Source organism: Maniola jurtina, chromosome Z (genome assembly GCF_905333055.1).
Source record: "Maniola jurtina chromosome Z, ilManJurt1.1, whole genome shotgun sequence".
In the NCBI taxonomy this organism is placed as follows: domain Eukaryota; kingdom Metazoa; phylum Arthropoda; class Insecta; order Lepidoptera; family Nymphalidae; genus Maniola; species Maniola jurtina.
This window is the reverse complement of record NC_060058.1, coordinates 3422312-3444307: the sequence shown is the minus strand read 5'-3', so window position 1 is coordinate 3444307 and position 21996 is coordinate 3422312. Positions and strand designations below refer to the sequence as shown.

The 21996-nt window shown below is 35.2% G+C and overlaps 1 protein-coding gene across 19 annotated transcripts in view; it reads right to left on the bottom strand.

The window, feature by feature from the left end:
- LOC123880334 (basement membrane-specific heparan sulfate proteoglycan core protein-like) overlaps positions 1–21996 on the bottom strand; it is a 189292-nt gene that overhangs the window by 42957 nt on the left and 124339 nt on the right. For 14 of the 19 annotated variants that reach the window (XM_045928408.1, XM_045928397.1, XM_045928398.1 and 11 more), the window contains 6 exons: positions 5183–5293; positions 4616–4726; positions 3555–3662; positions 3177–3290; positions 1878–2102; positions 1130–1246 (listed from right to left, as the gene is read on the bottom strand). In XM_045928408.1, the coding sequence (XP_045784364.1) occupies positions 1130–1246; positions 1878–2102; positions 3177–3290; positions 3555–3662; positions 4616–4726; positions 5183–5293 (786 nt within the window). Of the gene's footprint in view, positions 1–1129; positions 1247–1877; positions 2103–3176; positions 3291–3554; positions 3663–4615; positions 4727–5182; positions 5294–18712; positions 18826–21996 lie in introns of all 19 variants that reach the window. The other 5 variants (XM_045928416.1, XM_045928407.1, XM_045928410.1 and 2 more) reach the window with 5 other exon arrangements.

Here is a 21996-nt window from a genome sequence, read left to right as displayed (position 1 = left end):
TTGACCTCGATTTATAAAAAAGAATTTCAACATCCAAAATCTGAGACGTGTACGATAACGAGTAATCTAAATATGTTATTGTGGTTTACTTATAATACAGAAGTAATCTTAATAAAATCTAAAGTAAATCTAAGACATAAAAATTCGCCAAGCTTTATAAAATATAAACACTCGCATTTGCTGAATGAATACTATATTATGATTCCAGAAAAATTTCGGTATGTGGAAAATATGAGTTTTGGAATGTAATAAAATTTGTTTTCAAAATGAGATTAAAATAAGACATTCTAGAATTCTAGAAGAACGAAGGATTATTATGGTCGCTAAAATAACTTAATATTTTCACTAACGCAAAAGAAGTTACACAGTTCTTTTCGATAATCTGCTTAGTTATTCTAAATTGTACATAACAAGGGCTTCGCACACTACGCAGACTCAATACTGACTTCACTCCGACTCGACCACAGCTTTCAAGCATGAAATATGATGAGCTTTATACATATTATAAAATTATAATATCATGCTTTTACATAGTAGGAATAGTAAATATGAATTTGAGGTATACGCCATGTAAACCATGCCTTGTCCATGCGTTTACACTGCTTCCAATTAAATATTGAAAGTTCTATGGTAAGGAGCACCATATAAAGCTCACATTTCCATGGTTTAGTTGTTGGCATCGAGTTTGTGTGTTATGCGAATACCTTTAAATATGTCTTGGGTCAACATTGTTTCCAGCACCATCAAATTAATATAAATGGTCTCAACCAAGTGTGCTCTCAGAGAAGCAGGGTTTAACAGGGTGGAATTTCATGTTCCGTAAACGGCGCCAACTTCATATCCATTTTGTCAAACACAGGTAACAATTTTAGGAATTACCTGATGGATGGTATGGCTGGACGGTTTCCGATGGACCCGTTTGTTACTGGAATGGAGACTACGTACTGGAAAATTAAACGTTAGAAGACAACCATCCTGTTGGTCTGACGATATCACCTAGCTTGCGGATAAAACTTGGAGGAGGCTTACCCAACACCGGGAAGATTGATTTGCACATGAGGAGGCCTATACTCGACAATGGATAAGTTAGGGCTAACAAAGAAGAAGAAGAGAGAGGTTAGAAATTTACCAAGGCAACCGTCCTCATCCTCGCCAGCGTCGCATTCTGGGTTGCCATCGCATCTGGTAGCGCAAGGCACTCTGGATCCAGGATCGCAAGTGAAACTATCTGGCCCGCATGCTGCACCTGCAATACGCTTTGTATTAAATACTTCTTGATCCTTTGGGTCATTAGGATACTGAAAATCCAATCAACAATCTCACTCCTTTGTTATTCAAACACTACAAAAAAATACTGGCCACAATTTTTTTGATTAAATAACGAAAATATAGATAAAATAAAACAAAAAGTAAAACTTAATTAAACCCTTTTTTTATTTATTTAAGTTAGGACAGTAGAAATGAAAGAAATAACACGCTGCAGGAAGTTTTTAAAACGTAGATACCTAGATACAATAAAGTAGAAATTATAAAATCAGATAAATTAAATAAAAATAATATTAGCACTTCTTAAAATTTTAGCACTTCGTATAGTATTAGTTAACTTTGGAGCATTCATAAGCCATTCAACAAACTACACTATTAAATACTCATTTTAAGAACCATGCACGTGCTTGTAGTATACCTACACACTTAAATATTAGATACAATGTTTTAATAATATTGAAACGATATCGTAATGTTGAAATAATATTATGTTTAAGAAATACTTTACAGAAATACTTAGTAAAGTATTTTTCGAACACAATATCATTTGGAATAAGCTAGAAACAACAGAACCGAAAAACTCAACCCCTATTTACAGCAGTTCTACTTACCACAGTTGAGCTCGTCTTCCCCGAGTGGTAGGCAATCGGTCTGACCGTTACACCGTTTGGAGAAATTAATACAAGATCCATCGTGACAATGAAACTGGCCTCTTTTACATGGACAGTTGGTTTCGTCCGAGCCATCTAGGCACTCCTCTGTCCCGTTGCAACGCGAGTCCGCCGCAACGCACTGTCCACTCGAGCACTTATATTGATAAGCCATGCAAATTGAGCCTGCCATGATAATATAATATACACCGTAACCGATATAAAAAGTTACGTAAATACATTTAAGTTGGTTGAGTGAAAATGTATTTTACACAATCTTTGTTTGATCAAAGTGGCTGACCGAACACGCATTGGGATGACTTTGCTTCCGCAGTTGTTTAATTTGGTATCCCGAAGTCAAAATACAAATGTACTTGGATTTTTTTTAAGTAATCGGAGTCTATAAAAATGAATTAAAAAAGCTTATTTTTGAACAGTCATATAGAATAAATATTGAAGTTGTAAATATTAAGTAATTTATGATCATATTAGATCGTCTTCAGTCGGGCACTAAGTTCACACAAATGTGAGAACAGATGAAGAATATTAATTCTTATTTGCTTGAAAAGATGACAAAATAATAATAATCAAAAAGTTATAAATAAATTTTTGAACTGTAGTGAGTAAAATATAATTAAGAATAAATCCTTTGATTTAAATAATATCGATATAGCAAGAACAACTGAGAATAATGCAACCGCAACATAAATGATATATACTGGAGTCGAAATGACTGTATAATAATGATAGTTACATCAAATTATAATACGGTTAAAGTTAAGTTTGCAGGCATGTACGTTTTCATTTAAGAAGTTGGTAAATAAAACGGTGCAATTGGACGAAATAAAATTTTACAGGAGGTGCAAAAAACTGAATGAAAGTTACTGAAATTTCACTGTAATTATAGCGTTATGATCTAAATTTCAAAATTTAGCTAAGCATTTAATTGTAAATGATTTTGTATTTAGTGATTGAAATCATGAACTTGGGATTCGGCGCAGTTTTATGCTATTGTGCTTGAAAATGAATTTAAATTTTTATCCAGTGGGTTAAAAATAACTGGGTTCAAGAAAAACAGTATTTTGATCAGAAGTGTAATCACACCGTTTTGTTCGCCAATTCCTCATTTATTATCATAGTATTATAATCATGCTTTGCTTGCATAAAGGCATACTTTTATGTAACCATCACCGATATAATTTTGAATTTTTCTACAGTACGATAAAATTTAAATGAGAATTAAATTTAAAGTAGCCAAACCATAAGTGCAATCTCGTTCATCAGAACCATCTTGGCAGTCATGCGTTCTATCACATTTTTTGTTTGCAGGAATGCAGTAACCATTGCCACATTTGAAGTCGCCGTCACCACATGCTGACCGGTAAAAAAAATCTACATTCTCAAGTGTTCAGTACAAAATCTCAGGTGGAAGACACTTATAGAAACATAATCGATTGTAAATGAGAAGGCTGTAAAAATTCAAATCAAGAGGTATGTAATGATTTGCTAATAGAAAACAGCAAAGAGGAATAATGTCATGTTGACAGAGAAACAAAATATACATGAATCGAAGAAGGATAATGTAAAGAAGATAGAGAAGATGCAAACAAAATGCATTTATGATGATCGCAAACTTACGACAATTTTGCTCATCGGAATAATCTCCAGGGTCACAATCGTAACGACGGTTACATCTTTGATATTCTGGTATTAACTTGCCGGTTCTGCATTTAAAGTATCCACTGGCTGGAAATACATGCAAAGCTGATATGTAGTTAATATTCTTAGACTTAATGTTTAGTGTTAAATGTGCATGCGTTTTTTCTTTTGATTTATATTTTGTATAATTACAACTAATGGGTAATCAGTCTTTTAAGTAGTAGTTAAGCTAATGTCAACTAACAGCTGAAATAAATGAATAATCAATCATATCTCTAATCTGTCGATAAGTAACTTAGCAACGTTGTTAACTATCAAAAATTGTATGATTCTTTAACAAATCACAATGTTGTAATGTAACTTTTCGACCGATTACAGATGGATTGATTAACATGATGGTGATAATTTAAGCTGTTTGTCTACCAAGAAGTTTCTTTGTATTTGTCTACTTCATCTTATCCCTTACCAATGCAATTCCTCTCATCGGATCTGTCAGTAGGACAATCCACGCGTCCATTGCAACGTTTGCTGCGTTTAATACAATTGCCGTGATCACACTGCCACTGATCCGAGGTGCATGCTTTTGAATTACATTAATAATATTAGTATTTACTTATGTATCGGACAGATCAATTTTATTTCGTTAGTAATAATCATAATACTTACGACACTCTAATTCATCGCTATTATCGCGAGGACAATCTCTGAAGCCATCACATCTTAAAAGTATAGATATGCAAGAGCCGTCCTGACATAGAAATTTACCTCTGTCATTGCACACATGGTCTCCGGACCAGTAAATCAATCGAGATACTTACCATCCCAATGGAATGAAGGAAGCATGCAAAAAAGATGCAATTTTCAAATGATGATCTTAAACCTAATAAAGTTTTAGTAGATTTAATATCCATCCTAAAGCTTGAAACCAATTTCAATATTATACTTTAAAAGTCGACGTAAAAATATAATACTGGACTTTCTGAACTTAAGGACGGATAGTTTTAATAGAAGCAAGGAGTTTGTAGTAATTATCAACTTACCACAGTTAAGTTCATCGGAGCCGTCTCTGCATTCGTTGTAACCATTGCACCGTTTTCTGTTCTCGATGCAGGATCCGTCGTCTAGGCACCGGAATTCATCAGATCTACATTCTAAAAAAAAGCAACAACAATGATATTTAGTTCTAGTTATAACTAGTTGACGCGCTTTAACTTCAAGGAACTGAAAATGTTTACTTGCGAGGGGTCTACATTGTAGAGAAAACTCACGCAAAATATCAAATTCCTTCGCTCAGAAGTTTGAACAGTAGGTTAGTCAAACCATAAAAGTCCAGAAAAATTAACCAGTGTACTTCGGAAAAAATCTCAGAAAGCTTAATTTTTGCTCAAACCTTGATCACATTGTTAGACGTAAAATTTTAAAAGTCATCTTTTTTATTTTTTATTTTTATTTACTTCATCAAGTCTTCGCCACTATCCTCTTTATAAATATCAGTTTGAATTGATGAAAGGTGACCTACACTACTTGTGCGCGGTCTCCACTTTTGAACTCTACAACTTCAAGAAACGACTACTCTGTTATTACTTGTAAGTAACATTCACACTTACCGCAATCCATTTCATCTTCTCCACCAGGACAATCAACTTGCCTATTACAGCGACGGGCATTTTCGATGCATTTGCCATTGTTGCAGCGGAAGTCGTCAACGCCGCATGATTCTGTTGACAAAATGGAAAATTCGTTGAAAGGCCTTCTCAATAAAACTTGGTTTATATTGTAATACGTCTTATGAGTTAAATAATATTAAAACCGAAAATTAATGTTTTAAATATAGAGTTGGGCGAAGTTTTTCTCTATCTACATTTAGGGAACAATCAGATGAACTACACTTTAGCAGCAAAACCTATGGCTAGGCAGTAGTCGTGTGTGTGTCTCACTGCAGCTGCTTGAAGTTATATTTTTGCAGCCACAAGTTGGAAGAATTTGGATGCTTCGATCAGTTTGTGGATATTTTGACGTAGGTAACGCAAACTGTCATACGTATACGACTAGTGTGAATGGGTCATGCGTATTCATAAAATTTTGGGACAGCGACATATTTTTTGCCGTTAAGGTCTTAATTGTGGCACGTCTTACAGGACCCTTAGTTTGAACGCCATCTGTTTTAAATAGGTACGTTAAAATAAATTCATTTTTAAACTAGATGGCGTTGGTGTCTGCACATAACAAACTATTTTAGGTAGATTTACAGACGTAAGATGGGAAGCAGTGCAAGACGCTTGAAATATCAACAATTAGTGTAAAGTGATATTTACACAGTTAATTAGCAAGTCAATACTCAAATGCCTTCTGAAACCAAATAACTGCAATGTTTACGACGCTTCCGAACTGAAAATATTGTACCTATCTGCTTCTATGGTCATAAATTTTTTCGCTTTTTACGGAAAGGTATTCATTCAAATGACTGACCAGTATTCTTTAACTAACACTCGGTATACTTAGGTATTTGTGCCTGAATAAATTCAGTTCAGTTTTGTAGATTATCTTACACTTACAAACAACTTTGCAGGTTGACTGAAGTAAGTGATGATAACAACGATTACGAAACATATTATCGAGATGCTGGATGTGTTTGCAAAAAGGTGTCATCAGATTGAAATTTATTACCGAGAACCGTGAGCTATCATCAATAGAATGCGGTCACGTAACACTCATACAAACATGTTTGCATAAATCGACAATAAAATGTAAGAAAAACGCGACGTTACACAGAGATTTTCCTGCCATTTTTTCCCGCATAAATATTTTCAGAAACACCTTTACATAGTTAACATTCCGTGAGGGAGGCAGGCCTACGTGCTAAACTTAGCGTTGTATACTAAATAGGACCCAACTTCGGGATAGCTTAAGATGCTCGCCTCGAAAGCTTATATTTTTAACTTTTATGATATCATACCTTATTTTATTTTCAGAATAAAATATAGGCTACGAAAAAGTAAAAAACGTTGAGTACGTTTTATTTTTGTTATTATTATATTCCCAATATAATTCACTATAATAAGAAACCTTACACAAAATAAACGCAAGGTGTGGTTTCTTGAAACGATCACTGGAGGCTTCGGCGTCTGCTCTCTCTTGACATTGGTTCGCTGGACATGGGTTTATAGGTATAACAAAGTAATAAGCCAAAGCAGTGCTTCTGACTATTGATGTTGGCAGGGCCACCCCTGCATGGGACAACACGACAGGAAGCTTTACCTAATATCTTCTTCCCAGTTCACACATTTTCGCCGCATTTTCTTTAATTATCTTCGATACGCGACCTACGATTTACAAATCGATTTTTTAAATTATTCTGGGATGAACATAAGTTCGACCGAGTTTTACCTGCACCAGAGTCATCTACAATAACATAATAATAGTTTCTTGCACGCTTTTCTCAATAGAATTTGCCTTCCAAACCGTTGGTAGAGTCTCGAAATAAATATATATAAATTTGAATAATAGACGCAATTGTGTTTTATAAATATTAAAATTAAATCAGGCTATTTATATTTATGTGTGGCTAATTCTGTTGTCAATATCTCTAAGCTCAGTTGACAGATCTAAATCTAATGCTATTATTTTCCACGGGAAACGTTATGAAAGGGATAGTAATGTTTAGACCCTCAAAAATCAATGTTTAGATCTGACAATTATTTCGTTTAGAAATGGAATAATCCACACTTTAATATTAACTAACTTCGATTAGGTACCTACATTTTTGTCTTACAGGTACATTAATTGTAATTTTAGTATTTTTTGGGGAGGCCAAGCATAGCTTTAGCAGTGAATAGGGCTAATTCTTGTAGATCTATGCATATATAATAGCTATCTTGTATTTTTATGAATTGGGAATGTAGGTTATTCGTCTTTTTATCTAATTTTCTTTGTCTTCTACAGAATCAACGTCTGAATGTCGGCTTGTCCATAGTAACTATTTTCGACTGTTCGACTGACTCTTGCTTAAGTATATATTTTTATATTTTTTATAATAGTGTTTTTACCTACACTTCGAAGAAATTTCTAAATAATTTTTAAATACATATTCGAACCAGTGCCTTCTGGGTTCGCGCCCGACGCCCTGACCGCTAAGCTTACAGTTCGCTTGCTGCCAATGATGAAATAGCTCTTATATTATGATGTGAGTTTCAGTATTATCAAGAATTTATGTAATTTTAGTCAGTTAACCCGGCAGTTTGTTATTCTCAAAAGACGCACTGAGCCTTCTTTGCTCAGGTATTAATTTCAAGGCAAATCATTTAAGCCACAATGACGCAAGCTGTTAACAATTTAGGCCGTAGCTACCTAGACCAGTCGAGAATGCATTTTAATGTTTATGCTTGGAACTTGCATTTATAGAAGACTAGAGGATGCCCGCGACTTCGTCCGCGTGGGTTTAGGTTTTTAAAGATCCCGTGGGAACTGTTTGATTTTCCGTGATAAAATGCCTATGTCCATCCCCGGGATATAAGCTAATCCTGTACCAAATTTCGTTAGAATCGGTTATACTGTTGGGCCGTGAAAACAGTCAGACAGACGCAGACACACTCTCGCATTTATAATACTAGTATGGACGAATAAATGTGAAGGTTTGGATATATGAAACTCTTTCGCGTGACTACACCGACTACACCAATTCGGATGAAATTCGAAATGAAGACAACATAATACCTTGACTTAACTAATAGGGCTATTTTTTATACCAGTGTTTGTGGATTTTTAAAAAACGTATATCGTTACATCGTGAAGAAACCTGCTTGCCTGAGGGTTCTGCATAATATTCTTGAGTCTGTCAATCCGCACTTGACCAGCGTGGTAGACTATGGCCAAACTCTTCTCATGACGAGATGAGACCCGTGCTCAGTAGTGAGCTGGCTATGGGCTAATCATGATGTCATCATGATCAACCCATATGGCTGATCATGATGTGATGAAATGAATATGAAATCACACTATCACACTAATATTATAAAGGCGAAAGTTTGTATATGTGTGTGTGTGTGTGTATGTTTGTTACTCCTTCACGCAAAAACCACTGGACGGATTTGGCTGAAATTTAGAATGCAGATAAATTATACCCTGGATTAGCACATAGGCTAATTTTTATCCCGGAAAACTTACTCCCGGGATTTCCAAAAACCTAAATCCACGCGGACGAGGTCGCGGGCGTCAGCTAGTAGATAATAATAATAAAAGATATTCGTTAGCATATTTGCGCTAAATTATCATGGATAATAAAATCAGATTTTGAAATATAAGCATAGGGTTACAACGAAATATATAAACTTTGTGAATCAAGGTTAGACGGGCTTCGTAAGAGCACGAAACTGACCATTAACGAATAAAAGAATTCAAATGGATACGCCATTTAAGAATTCAATTATTAAATTAGCAAATTGAATGTAATAATATAGTAATATACTTGATAGAACTTTTTTACTTTTCGATGCAATTTCGTTAAGGTTTTATTTATTTAGTCTGGTAATTTGTATTACCTAACAAAATTTTCAAATATAATTTATTATAATTAATAAAATTTGAAAATGAAAATATAATGTAGTGCTTTTGTAGCAAACATAGGTAACAATAAACTTTCAGTCATCTCTATATAGAAACCCCAAGCAACCCCGAAAAAATACCAAGAAATCACCCATCAACTATGTATTACGCGTGTTAGGAGTTATCACAAGACCAAGATAAGTTTTCTAATGAGGCAAACATACTAAAATGTTGCTTCAAATCGAATTTAGGCCACAGTGGTTATAATACATAAGTATTTTGATAGGTATTCAAATTCTAATTCTAATTATTTTTATTCAATTAAACTTTTACAAGTGCTTTTGAATCGTCAAAATAATCTACCACTGGTTCGGAATTATTTTGACGATTCAAAAGCCCTTAAATAAAAAAAGCAAAAAAAAAGTATTTTGATGCCCTTAGGTACCTGCTCTCATAGTCCAATCTAACAGCTTGATGTGCTTTCAGAGGCAAGAAGAGCATCCGGGCTCTTACTGAAAATTACTTGATTAGTCTAACTCGCATCTCGAACCCGAATCCTAATGATCCCCAATCAAATAAACTAGCTGCTAGTCTTACCATCCGCTAACCTAAAATGACGATAAAGTTCACACAACAATTTAAATGATTATACCGTATCTATTATAGGCTTCTATCCTACATCAGTACCACTAACGTAATGGGTCCCAAACAAGGTAGAATCGACAAATAAATTAAACTGTGTTATAAGTAGTCAACCTGCACCAGGCACAGGGTTCCCCTTATTACCAAATTGTCCCCGAGGTTTTACGGAGGCCACTTTTAGGGTATCGCAGGCAAATGTACGATGGCCTCTTTTTTTAACAAGGCGCTCGACTGTTTTGATTTGTAGATTTACCACCAAAGTTGTTATAACCACATTGCGGTTAGGGTAATTAAGTATCGCAATTGAGTAAAATACCGGAAAAGTTCCGTACCATGGAACAATATATTATATGCAACACTTTTATGTTTTTTTTAATTCACTATAGGCAAGCGCTTGACCACAATCACACCTGATGGAAAGTGATGATGTGGTCTAAGATGGGACGCGTTTACCTAGAGGGTGCCTACTCACTCTTGTTTTAAAGATACCCGGATTGTAATTGGTAGGAAACACAGATCGCGGAAGAGTATTCCAAACCTTAGCCATGCGTGTGAGGAATGAAGACGCAAAACGTTTCGTGCGTGTAAATGGAATGTCGATGACATAAGGACGGAAACTCGCCCGACGTCTTGCGGTTCTGATATAGAACTGAATGAATTCCTAATTTGACACATATATACGTAAGAACTCGACACTAGTGATAAATTAAAAAATCTACGGAACCTTTTTCATAAGAATGGATACGCCTCAATCAATTTTTAGTCCATGGCAATATTAGATATTAGTCCGCCGGCCGATAACTTAACATTGATTGCTTTAACTATTTCACTAGTAAGTTATAGCTAAATAACGATACACTGTAATATTCCTAAGAGGCTTAAGTGTAACTTCTAAGTTAAGAGAAGCAACCCAAGCGCGTTCCGTAGCGCTTTCCATACAAACGTAGTTTGGTACTCATTTTAAACTGAATAAAATTTAGTATTACACGTTCTAGAAACAAATAGCCTGTGATTTGTCAGATTTCTGTAAAAATGTGTTTTGTGTTTCAAAGTTACACTAACTGATATAGGTACAAGTTAAATATTTGGGACCATATGTTTTCAAAAAATGGAGTGTTTCCCGAAAGTCCAGGCTATCAAAAATATGCCTTATCCTGTCTGTCTCAAGGAAATTTCCTTTTATAAACATTTTTTTATGTCATTTTATCCACCAGGTGATTTTTGAAGGCAATACCACCATCTGAAAACATAATGTTTTTCACCCTGGACGTACAAGAATGATATTAGCATCTCTGTGGGGTCTCGGCTGCTTAAGTTTAACAAACACACATCACAATGGACGATCTAAATTTATAAAGACCAACCCGTCAAAGTGAGACGGGTATAATCAGGCGGAGATATTTATTTGCTTATCGTTAGGAAAGGAAACGACACAATAGTAATTTATAAAGTATGCAAAGCGTGTGTATTAGGCAAACCGATACAAAAAACCAGCCAAGTGCGAGTCAGACTCGCGCACCGAGAGTTCCGTACTCGGGTATTTTTCCGACATTTTGCACGATAAATCAAAAACTAAATAAGTAAATAATTCTGTTTTAGAATGAACAGGTTTGTACCCTTTTATATGATGCCCCACTTGGTGTAATTATCTCACTTTGAAAATTGATAATACATACTAATTGTTTATTCATGAACACATTTTTTTGTGATGTAACCGCATAATTCACAGTTTTTCGATTTTTCCCTTTACTTGTGCTATAAGACCTACTTACCTGCCAATTTTTATGTTTCTAGGTCAACGGGAAGTACCCTATAACTTTTCTTGATAGAAACAACAGACGGATAGACAGACAGACAACAAAGTGATCCTATAAGGGTTTCGTTGCTCCTTTTGAGGTACGGAACCCTAAAAGTCTTATATATTATTATGCATCTTAAATCGGTCAGAGAGTATTGTCACATCTATATTTAGTTAACAAGTTAATGCCCAGCACAAATCCGTCAAACGGCGGTCACCCGGCCAGTTACGAACTTGGATCAGCGTTGCTTAATCGGCTCAATCAATTTACATCCGCTGTAGGCCTCTTAGCCTTCGGTTGTCAGTTGTCAGGTCTTCGCAGGTCAGGGTCCCAATATTCGACCATTGGCTGACCGAGTTAGGTAAGTCAAAGGTGAAAACATGTCAAAGACCAAACGGGCTATTTTCTTTGATGTTTGAATATAAGGTTATGGCATTGCTTTGCACGGAGGTTCGGACTTTGGAAATATTAACTTTATTTGGGTACTAGCTAACGCCCGGTAGGTATGTGTTGCAACTTGCATTGTCTCTTTGTTTGAACGACTACTGTACGTTGGTGATACTATGTCAGAGATCTTCTTCGTCAGGGACCAAGTCTGATCTATATATACAATATACATAAAATAAATACTGATAAATCAAAAACCTGAAAAAAAATTCAATCAGCCTCTAGTTACTCTTTTACTGACGAAAAATTTCTGAAATTTTCTGTGCACCTTATAATTTTATAGGCGAGCAAAATAAACTATTTGGCCAGTACAAATAACGTTATCTGGGTATCACATTTCTACTACTTCTCACTTCTGTATTATTCTTTGTCATAATTATCACAAATTTGGTTTTTACCCCCGACCCAAAAAGAGAGGTGTTATAAGTTTGTGTAGTATCTGTGTATCTGTCTGTGGCATCGTAGCTCCTAAACTAATGAACTGATTTTAATTTAGTTTTCTTTTGTTTGAAAGTTGGCTTGATCGAGAGTGTTTTTAGCTATAATCCAAGAAAATCGGTTCAGCACTTTGAAAGTTATCAGCTCTTTCCTAGTTACTGTAACCTTCACTTGTCGGGGGTGTTATAAATTTTTAATTTACACTTATATTTTTTATTCAGTTCACGAGATGAAATTAATGTAATCACTAAGTTTGCGAGTTAGAAAAAGCTCAGCTTTACACATCGAGTGGGAAAGATAGCTTCAGAAGGCACTCTCCTCTACCCTCTGTCATGCTAATAACATCATCCCCCTGAAGTTAATCTTTCGTGAACCCTACTGGGTCGTTTGACAAATATTACAATAGATATAAATGCACCCATTACCATTAGAATACTTTACTTGCCTAACTTTTATGTTAAATTTTTTGTATATAAGATTCTAGTTGAAATAATATGGCTTCGGCCGTGGCTAGTTACCTACCACCCTGCCGGCAAAGCCATGCCGCTAAGCGATTAAAAACCAAAGGGGTATGGGTTTAGAAAAACTGCCATACCCCTTCCAGGTTAGTCCGATTCCATCTTAGACTGCATCACTTACCACCAGGTGAGATTGCAGTCGAGGGCTAACTTGTGTATGAGTAAAAAAATGTAACTGTCACATCGTCAACCTTAGTAGATAGACATCTACTGAGGGACATACTAGGTCTCTTGTAGGTTTTTTTACACGTTACGGTCTTGCGCTACTTGAATCCAGCAGCTTTCTTTAACGTTTGATGTTGTCTGTCCATCTAGTAACGGTCTACCAACGCTACACTTTCTGGTGCAAGGACGCCTTAGCTCTCTAGATTCTTGGGTCTATGGACTAAGGGTCCTGTATGAACAAGAGGGTAACCCCAAGAACGATACACTTGAATTAGTATTTTAGTCGCCATAAAGTCAGCGCCGCACCGCGCCTCCTCTTTCTTTTTGGAAGTTGAAAATTGACAGTCAGTGTGGTCTGCCGACAGTAGTTGTTTTTTGATTTTCAAATTAATATTGTAGTATCAAAAATTAAAATTTCATGATTTGTAAATTGAAGCTATAAACATTATTTGCGTCTTTATATTAGCTATCGGCACTCTCCCAAAATCGTTTCAATAATACCCATTATTATAATATAAGCTACTTTTTGGTAGATATTATGTCTACGAAAATACATTCTTAATATTGAGATTAATGATAGAGATTGCTCTAAGCAATAAGGCCGCCTTGCACACAATTGTTTTTTTTCTGTTTTTTCCTCTTTCTGCGTTGTATTCCTTGACATGTGTTTTTGTGTGCAATAAAGTCTTTCTATCCATCTATCTATCTATTAATAAGGTCTTAGTATATTTTTTGTAACATCTGCCGTGCTGCTACTGATGTCCGCAGATTCAGCGAGGGTACTTCAACTTTAAAGGCGTCAAAAAACCTCTTTGCACCAAACATGATGCCAGCGACAAAGGCCCATGAATATTAAATAGCTTTATCTCATCCGATCAATTACCTCACGATCAGGACTTGTAACTGAAGTGAGGTGAGCGACGAGTATGCACGAGGTCGCAGTTCACCTAGTTTTCAAGAGAAGATGTAAAGTACCCTACTCTATTTAATGTGTGGGATATAAAAAGGGTACCTATGAACTTAGGCGGGGAGCAGAGATGGTTCTAACTATACTCTATCCACGGAAAGAAGTTAGTAAGTATAGCGCTCTCTCTGTTACGTAATCCCATACAAATAACAGAGACAAAAATCTTAATGGGTGTTAACCACTTTGAGTCGTCAGTCAGTCATTAAGCTTTTTCTCTTATATACCTATGTTTAGACTAGCTTATATGCCCGCGACTTCGTCTGCATGGATTTAGGTTTTTAAAAATCCCATGGGATGTTTTATTTTAAAACTAGCTGATGCCCGCAGCTTCGCCCGCGTGGATTGGTCAGATCCCCTGCAGCATCAGGATTGAGGAGTTGGACTCCAAATTTTTTATGAAACAATGTCGCAAAGTTCCTCTATCGATTAAAAAAGAAATGACGCAAATCGGTTCAGAAATCTCGGAGATTTCGGTGTACATAGGTAGAAAAACACAACTCCCTTTTTGAAAGTCGGTTAAAAAAGTAGCCTATTTTACGCCCTGGTCAATCCTCTACTTGCCTGTGAAAGTCCCGTCAAAATCGGTTCAGCCGTTCCAAAGATTAGCCTTTTCAAACAGACAGACAGACAGACAGACAGACAGACAGACAGACAGACAGACAGACAGACAAAAATTTTAAAAACGTGTGATTCAGTTATGGTATCGTTCAAATAACCATATGAGCTTAATATGAGGTAGTTATTTCGAAATTACAGACAGACACTCCAATTTTATTTATTAGTATAGATAGGTAAACATTTTTGTTCTCATTTGAAAAATTCGAATAATTTTAAATTTACCGTCGATGACAATAGGTCCTTAATATATATTTTTTGCAATCGTTATTAAAGTTTGTAGTCAAGTGTTAAGGTTTATAATAAACTGAAGTTATTTATATTATAAAACTTTTTTCACCATTTCGCAATAAGAAACATAGATGTGTAGGTATATTGGATACCTATGTGTGTGCAAACCTGGCCATTTGAGCACTGTCAAATTGTTCCTGAGCCGCCCTCTATATATCCTACACAATGGATTATAATATCAATTTTATGCACCCGCTGCCTTAGTATTAGAGAGTGAAAGAAACAAATTAAAATGTTAGTAGACGATTCGGGGTACAGTGGTCTATCCATTATTGTTTTTGCGGGGCACTGGTAGCACCGCAGCCTGATTATGGCCCGCCCCTTGTCCGAACAACAAACCCTGTAGAGTCGAACTGATTAAAAACATTTTAATCAGTTAAGTATAAGTTTGACCGCTTTGTCTGTCTGTGTCTCAGTTTGTCTGTCTGAGGCATAGCAACGGATAAATTAATGTGAGTGCGGTTTTATTCATTCGAAAGCGTGTCTAATCAAGATGGTTCTTAGTTATGTGGTTTTATATTATGGTCCGGGATAAAAAGTTGTCTGTCAGCTTCCGGGATGCAAGCTACCTCTGTACCATATAAATCGATTAAACGGATGGACCTTTGAGAATCCCGTGGGAACCCTTTGATTTTTCGGAAGAAAAAATAGCCTATGCCCTTCTCCGGGATTTAAGTAAGCTAACCATTTTCAACAAAATCGGTTAAACTGTTGGACCGTGAAAAGCTAGCAGACAAACAGACAGACATACAGGCACACTTTCGCATTTATAATATTATAGTATGGATGAAAAAATAATGGTGTAGGTATAATAATGGTAGACAATAATAATATGATAATATAGATTATAGATGTTTTTTTTTTGTATTCAGTTCGCCTAATATTGATTTGTTTTCCTCACTGTAGGGAGATGAAAAGTTAAGTTTTGGACGGCTGCAAAATTATTTGCGCTCGTGCCTTTAAATTCCTCCCTACGCTCAGGATTCTATTGTAACCTTATACTTCACTTAATTATACAAACACTCGCGCCAAATAATAACTTTGCAGCCTTGTCTAACAATTAATAAGTAACTATAATTTATCTATTTATGTTCACACAAAAATATTATTGCATTGCCTGCGGACGGGTTGCTATTTCTGAGGTGACAAAAATTGTATAGTTTAGTGTGGGCCCTATATTATCTACTTTAAAAATATTTTGCTGAAATCGTAAAACTGTTCTTGACTTGTCTAAACATTCTCAACTCGAAGCATGTTAACAAACAGTGTGAACCGTGAATTGACCGAATTGAATGATTAAATACGCCTTTTGAACCCTTAAATTTGTATAGTATATAAATAATTATCTGCAAATTCAATCTGTAAAATTGTCAATGCAAGCGATATCGGAATGAATGGATGTCGATAAAATATTTGCCATCCGTGTGGGCTATTTTAGTTTTTATCGATATCTCTCTTGCTTTAACTCTGATAGAAATGAATATAGTATTATGAAGTTTTTAACCCCCAACCCAAAAAGATGGGTGTTATAAGTTTGACGTGTGTAGGTATCTGTGTGTCTGTGTCATCGTAGCTCCTAAACTAATGAACCGATTTTAATTAAGTTTTTTTGTTTGTTGAAAAATTGGTTCAGCCGTTTGAAAGTTATCACCTCTTTTCTTGTTACTGTAACCTTCTCTTGTCGGGGGTGTTATAATTTTTAATTTACACTTGTCAATAAAAGTAAATTAATTTAACTAGGAATAGAAAAAAAAATTCAAATATACTTTACAAGTGTTTTTAAATCGTCAAGTAAATATAGTAAACTAGTGACCCGCCCCGGCTTCGTACGAGTGCAATGTATATACTAAATGTCAGCTAGTGTGGTGTCAGTGCGGCTATTTTGTTATATTTCAAAAGAGTAAGACAGCATTTTCGATGAAATGTCAATCTTTCAGTAATTTTTACGGTTCCGTATCTCAAAAGGAAAAACGAAACCCTTATAGGATCACTTTGCTGTCTGTCTGTCTGTCTGTCTGTCTGTCTGTCCGTCCACCCGTCCGTCGTGTCATTGCCATGCCGACCTTTCGCGAACTATCGTATCAACGTTATCCATTGAGTTTCTTACAACATTGAACATTCTAGTTTCGAATATCACTGCTTACATGCATCTGCCTTGAAGATAAACACTTTATAAACCAACCTTATTGAAGGAATTTTACGATTCAAAATGTGTGCTACTAGTTTAGATCGTTAAGTTTGCCGAAGTCCGATTATAATCACTTAAAGTCAGTTTAGAATAACAAGCAGATCCTCGGTAAACTGCAGGAACAGGACAGTAGGTACACTGATAGGCATAATTATCTAAACAAAAATAAAAAATACGAAAGTGTGTCTGTCTCTTGGCCTGTTAAAAGTAGAATAAAATTATTATGCAACGTAATTATTAACTTTGGATATGACGTTGGAAGTGTCTCTTTCCGGACAGCTCATGGAATTCCTGTGAAAAGAATGAGAAACTGGGTAGATCGCTACTGCCCGTTACAGCTCTGATTACCTTTCGCAGCACCACAGCCCCATCGTTATGGGTAATGATGTTAAATCACGAAATAAGTCTTATATCAATAGTTATAATTATTAGATACGATTACCGTTCAATCACTAAATCCATATTGATCGAAATTTTGCAGAGCTGTATCTTGCATAGGATATTTTTGAAAATTCTAAATCCACGCGAACGAAGCCACGGCCATCAAATAAGTAAGTAGTAATTTACACTCAAAGATCGAATGGTTGCGAATGCGTTGTGGTCGAATAGAATAGGATAATAAACATTATAGGAGTTTTACTATGTGGCTTTTCTGTTCTACAACGTGTAGTGAGAATTTTCATAAGAACCATAACACGAATTTTGCGTCGTGCTTTTTCTGTGATTGCCACAATACGTTGTGAGCTGTTTTTTCGCACAATGAACATTTTCAGTCTCTGAGCGCAATATTCATACTTCCATATCCATCCATACTAATATTATTAATGCGAAAGTGTGTCTGTCCGTCTGCTAGCATTTCACGGCCCAACAGTTTAACCATTTTGATGAAATTATATACAGAGTTACCTTACATCCCGGGGATGGATATAGGCTACTTCTTATCGTGGAAAATTAAAAAGTTCCCACGGGATTCTCAAAGGTCCATCGTTAAACCGATTTATATGAAATTTGATACAGAGGTAGATTGCGTCTCGGACATTGACATAGACAACTTTTTATTCCGGAAAAGCAAAGACTTCCCACGGGATTTTCAAAAACCTAAATAGACGCAGACGAAGTCGCGGTCATCATTTATCCATACTAATATTATAAATGCGGAAGTGTGTCTGTTTGTCTGTCTGTCCATCTGTCTGTCTGTCTGTCTGCTACCTTTTCACGGCCCAACAGTTTAACCGATTCTGACGAAATTTGATACAGGGTTAGCTTATATCTCGGGGACGGACATAGGCTACTTAGTATCCCGGAAAATCATAGAGTTCTCACAGGATTCCAAAAACCCATCCACTTAACCGATTTACAGTATGAAATTTGGTACCGAGGTAGCTTGCGTCCCTGTAATTGACATAGGGAACTTTTTGTCCCGGAAAATCTAACAGTTCCCAAAGGATCTTTAAAAACCTAAATCCACACGGACGAAGTCGCGAGCATCATTTAGTATATAATAAATAGGAGACAAAAGTACTTACGGTAGATTTGCGCTCGAACGATTGATATAATCGTGAGGAGACAAAACGCGGCTCCTCTATGGACGATCATTTTAATCACTGAGCAGTCGCATTTATTTCGTTTTCACCGGGTCCTGAACACAATTTAATTTTCAACAGTTTTCCAACTGTTTTCTGACAGTTGCCTTACTGTTCCTCCACACTCCAGAATTAGTTGATAAACTAGTGATCCGCTCCGGCTTCGCACGGGTGAAATATATATAACTAATGAGCTGTCAGAGTGATTATTTTTGTTATATATTCCAAGAGAAAAAGACAGTATTTTCGATGAAAGGTCTCAGTCGGCTAGATTTCTTCCGACATCTTACTAACCCCCGACCCAAAAAGGGGGGTGTTATAAGTTTGACGTGTGTATCTGTGTATCTGTCTGTAGCATCGTAGCTCCTAAACGAATGAACCGATTTTAATTTAGTTTTTTTTTTTTTGTTTGAAAGGTGGCTTGATCGATAGTGTTTTTAGCTATAATCGAAGAAAATCGGTTCAGCTGTTTGTAAGTTATCAGCTCTTTTCTAGTTTTCTTATAGAGGTTTTTATGTCGGGGGTTTTTAAAATTTTGAGTTATGAATAGTTATTATCGTCATATTTCAACAAATTAACACAAACCAATTAATCTATACACATAAAGCTTCCTCTATAATCACTCTTTCTATTGATGAAAACTACATTAAAATTCGTTGCGTAGTTTAAAACATAGTACAGAGATACAGACGGCGGGAAGCTACTTTGAACTTAATATAATATTATTAAAAGGATTTAATATAATATTTTGTTTAGAGTTTGACCGTGATCGCACATGTTGGTGAAATGAAAATGAAAATCATCATTACTAACACTGACGTATAACGGTATATAAGGGGCAAGCGACGGGTCTGCCCGAGAAATTCAAATTTTATTAGGTTTTTCGCAATTTGTAAATTAATACGACAAAGACGTTTTATATAAAAATCTTTACTTGAAAGGGTCCAGTTTAAGAAATAGTATCGAATAATTTGTGAGTTATAGTCGATACTAAAGCTAATTTCTCAAACTGGACCCTTTCAAGTAAAGATTTTTGTATAAATCTGTGAGGGTGATACTTTTATTGTCGCAATTAATATACCATAAGCCTACTTTGTCGTGTTAGTTTACAAATTGCGAAAAATCAAATAAAATTTGAATTTCGCGGCAAGACCCGTCGCATCTACCATTGGATTCAAAACAAAACGCTGAATTTCTCGCCGGCTTTGTTCATAGGATTTACTACTAAGGCCACACTTGAGAAGTTATTGAAAATTTGTCTTTAATGTTTCGTAAAATACTTTAAAAGAAAAACGTGGGTTATTAAGGAATCACTTCACTGGTGGTACTTGTGCTTAAATTAATATTAAATAATTTAAAGGCTAATTTTATTACTACAAAGTATTTGCATTATATTACTAATGTGTTAATACCAAGCGACTTTTATTACTTCGTTTATCTTTTACGATCAATATTTTCTTGGAATAGTAACAGGAGACGTCCTAAAATTATTTTTACGGCTGAAATCTGGGTTAATGTAAATCATTTTACAACATTTCAATAGTCGATAAAAATAAAAATACGTTGACTAATCACTACCTAGGTATATATTAATAATAATTATAAATGCGACTGTTTGTTTGTAGGTTTGTTTTCTGACAATATCATATGTATGTTTTAATACGTTCTGTGTATTATTTAATTTGCGTGTGTTAAACATTTGAGGAGAACTACCTTATATAAATAAAATACTTTATTTTTATGTCAACAGCACTTTATCAGGGCTCTCTCCGTCACTTACTCCATACAATCGTAGTTCCAATTTCATTTGAATATTAAGCAACCTAAGTCCATGAAATTTTGCAGACATATTCTAGAAACTAATATCTATGCCTGTGGTGTTTTAGATTTTTCTAAAAATATGTAGTTTCAAAATTACAGGAGCTCAAAGATTTGTATGTGAATTTTTAAGACACCGTAACTTTGAAACCGAATATTTTAACAGAAATCTGAAAAACCACAGGCATAGATATTAGTTTCTAGAATATGTCTGCAAAATTTGATGCACTTTGGTTGCTTAATATTCAAATGAAATTGGAACTACGTTTGTATGGAGCGAGTGACGGAGAGACCCATCTTAAAAGGTATTTGTGCCTCTTTGAAATATAACTTTTTGTAAAAAAAAGCAAAAAGCTATTTACAGCGGCATTTGAGGTGAATCCGAAAAGGAGTTGAAACCTCTGTCAAACGGTTGCCATTACAATAAAAGAAGAATAGAATATATTTTTTATTCAAATAAACTTTTACAATAATTGTTTTTGAATCGTCAAAATAATTTACAAATACATATTTTTCAGAATTTGGCTGAATAAATGAATAATTTATTAAATAAACTCCCAATTGAAGAGCAAAAATTATTATTTAAAAATTTGATTGTATTAATTTTGTTCCTGGATAAAGAATTTAAGAAATAATGACCACTGAAGTTTTAGCAACTTAGCATGGTTACGGAACCCTAATTTATGGGTCTTCTGATACGCACTTGATCAATTTTTGGGTTCCGTTTTTTATTACCGCTTGGTTTGCAACTGGCCTTTTAGACAATTTTGTTTCAACCATTATTGAATCAATTCAGTTCGTTGGTGTCATGATATAGTTCTACATGAAACTCGCATATTGTAAACTAATAATTAACCCGTAGAGTAAGTAATAATTAAGCAGATATTGAATTTAAGTTGTAATTGTAACCGACAACCTATGTTAACGGTTTATTTGTTAGCTTGCATTGTTGTTAAATTGGAAAATGTATGTTTATGTATTGTAAATAAATAAAATCATAGTCATAAATATCCGATTTCAGGCTTTCGTACCCAAAGGGCATCAACGGGACCCTATTACTAAGCCTCCACTGTCCGTCCGTCTGTCCGTCTGTCAGCGGACTGTATCTCGTGAACCGTAATATATAGAGAGTTGATTTTTTTACAGAATATGTATTTCTATTGCTACTATAACCAAAAATAAAAATTTCAAAATAAAAATTAAAAAAATCAAAATGTTATTTCTTGTAGAGCGGTACGGAACCTTCGTGTGCGAGTCCAACTCACATTTGACCGGTTAGTATATTTGTAAATTGTTTCAATTTCATTAAGAAAAATCCATAGATCAAAAATAAAAATAGACATTACAAGGTAAATAGGTACAGGCCATCATGTTATTCTTGTAACCAAATCGAAACATCTGGTTTTTCT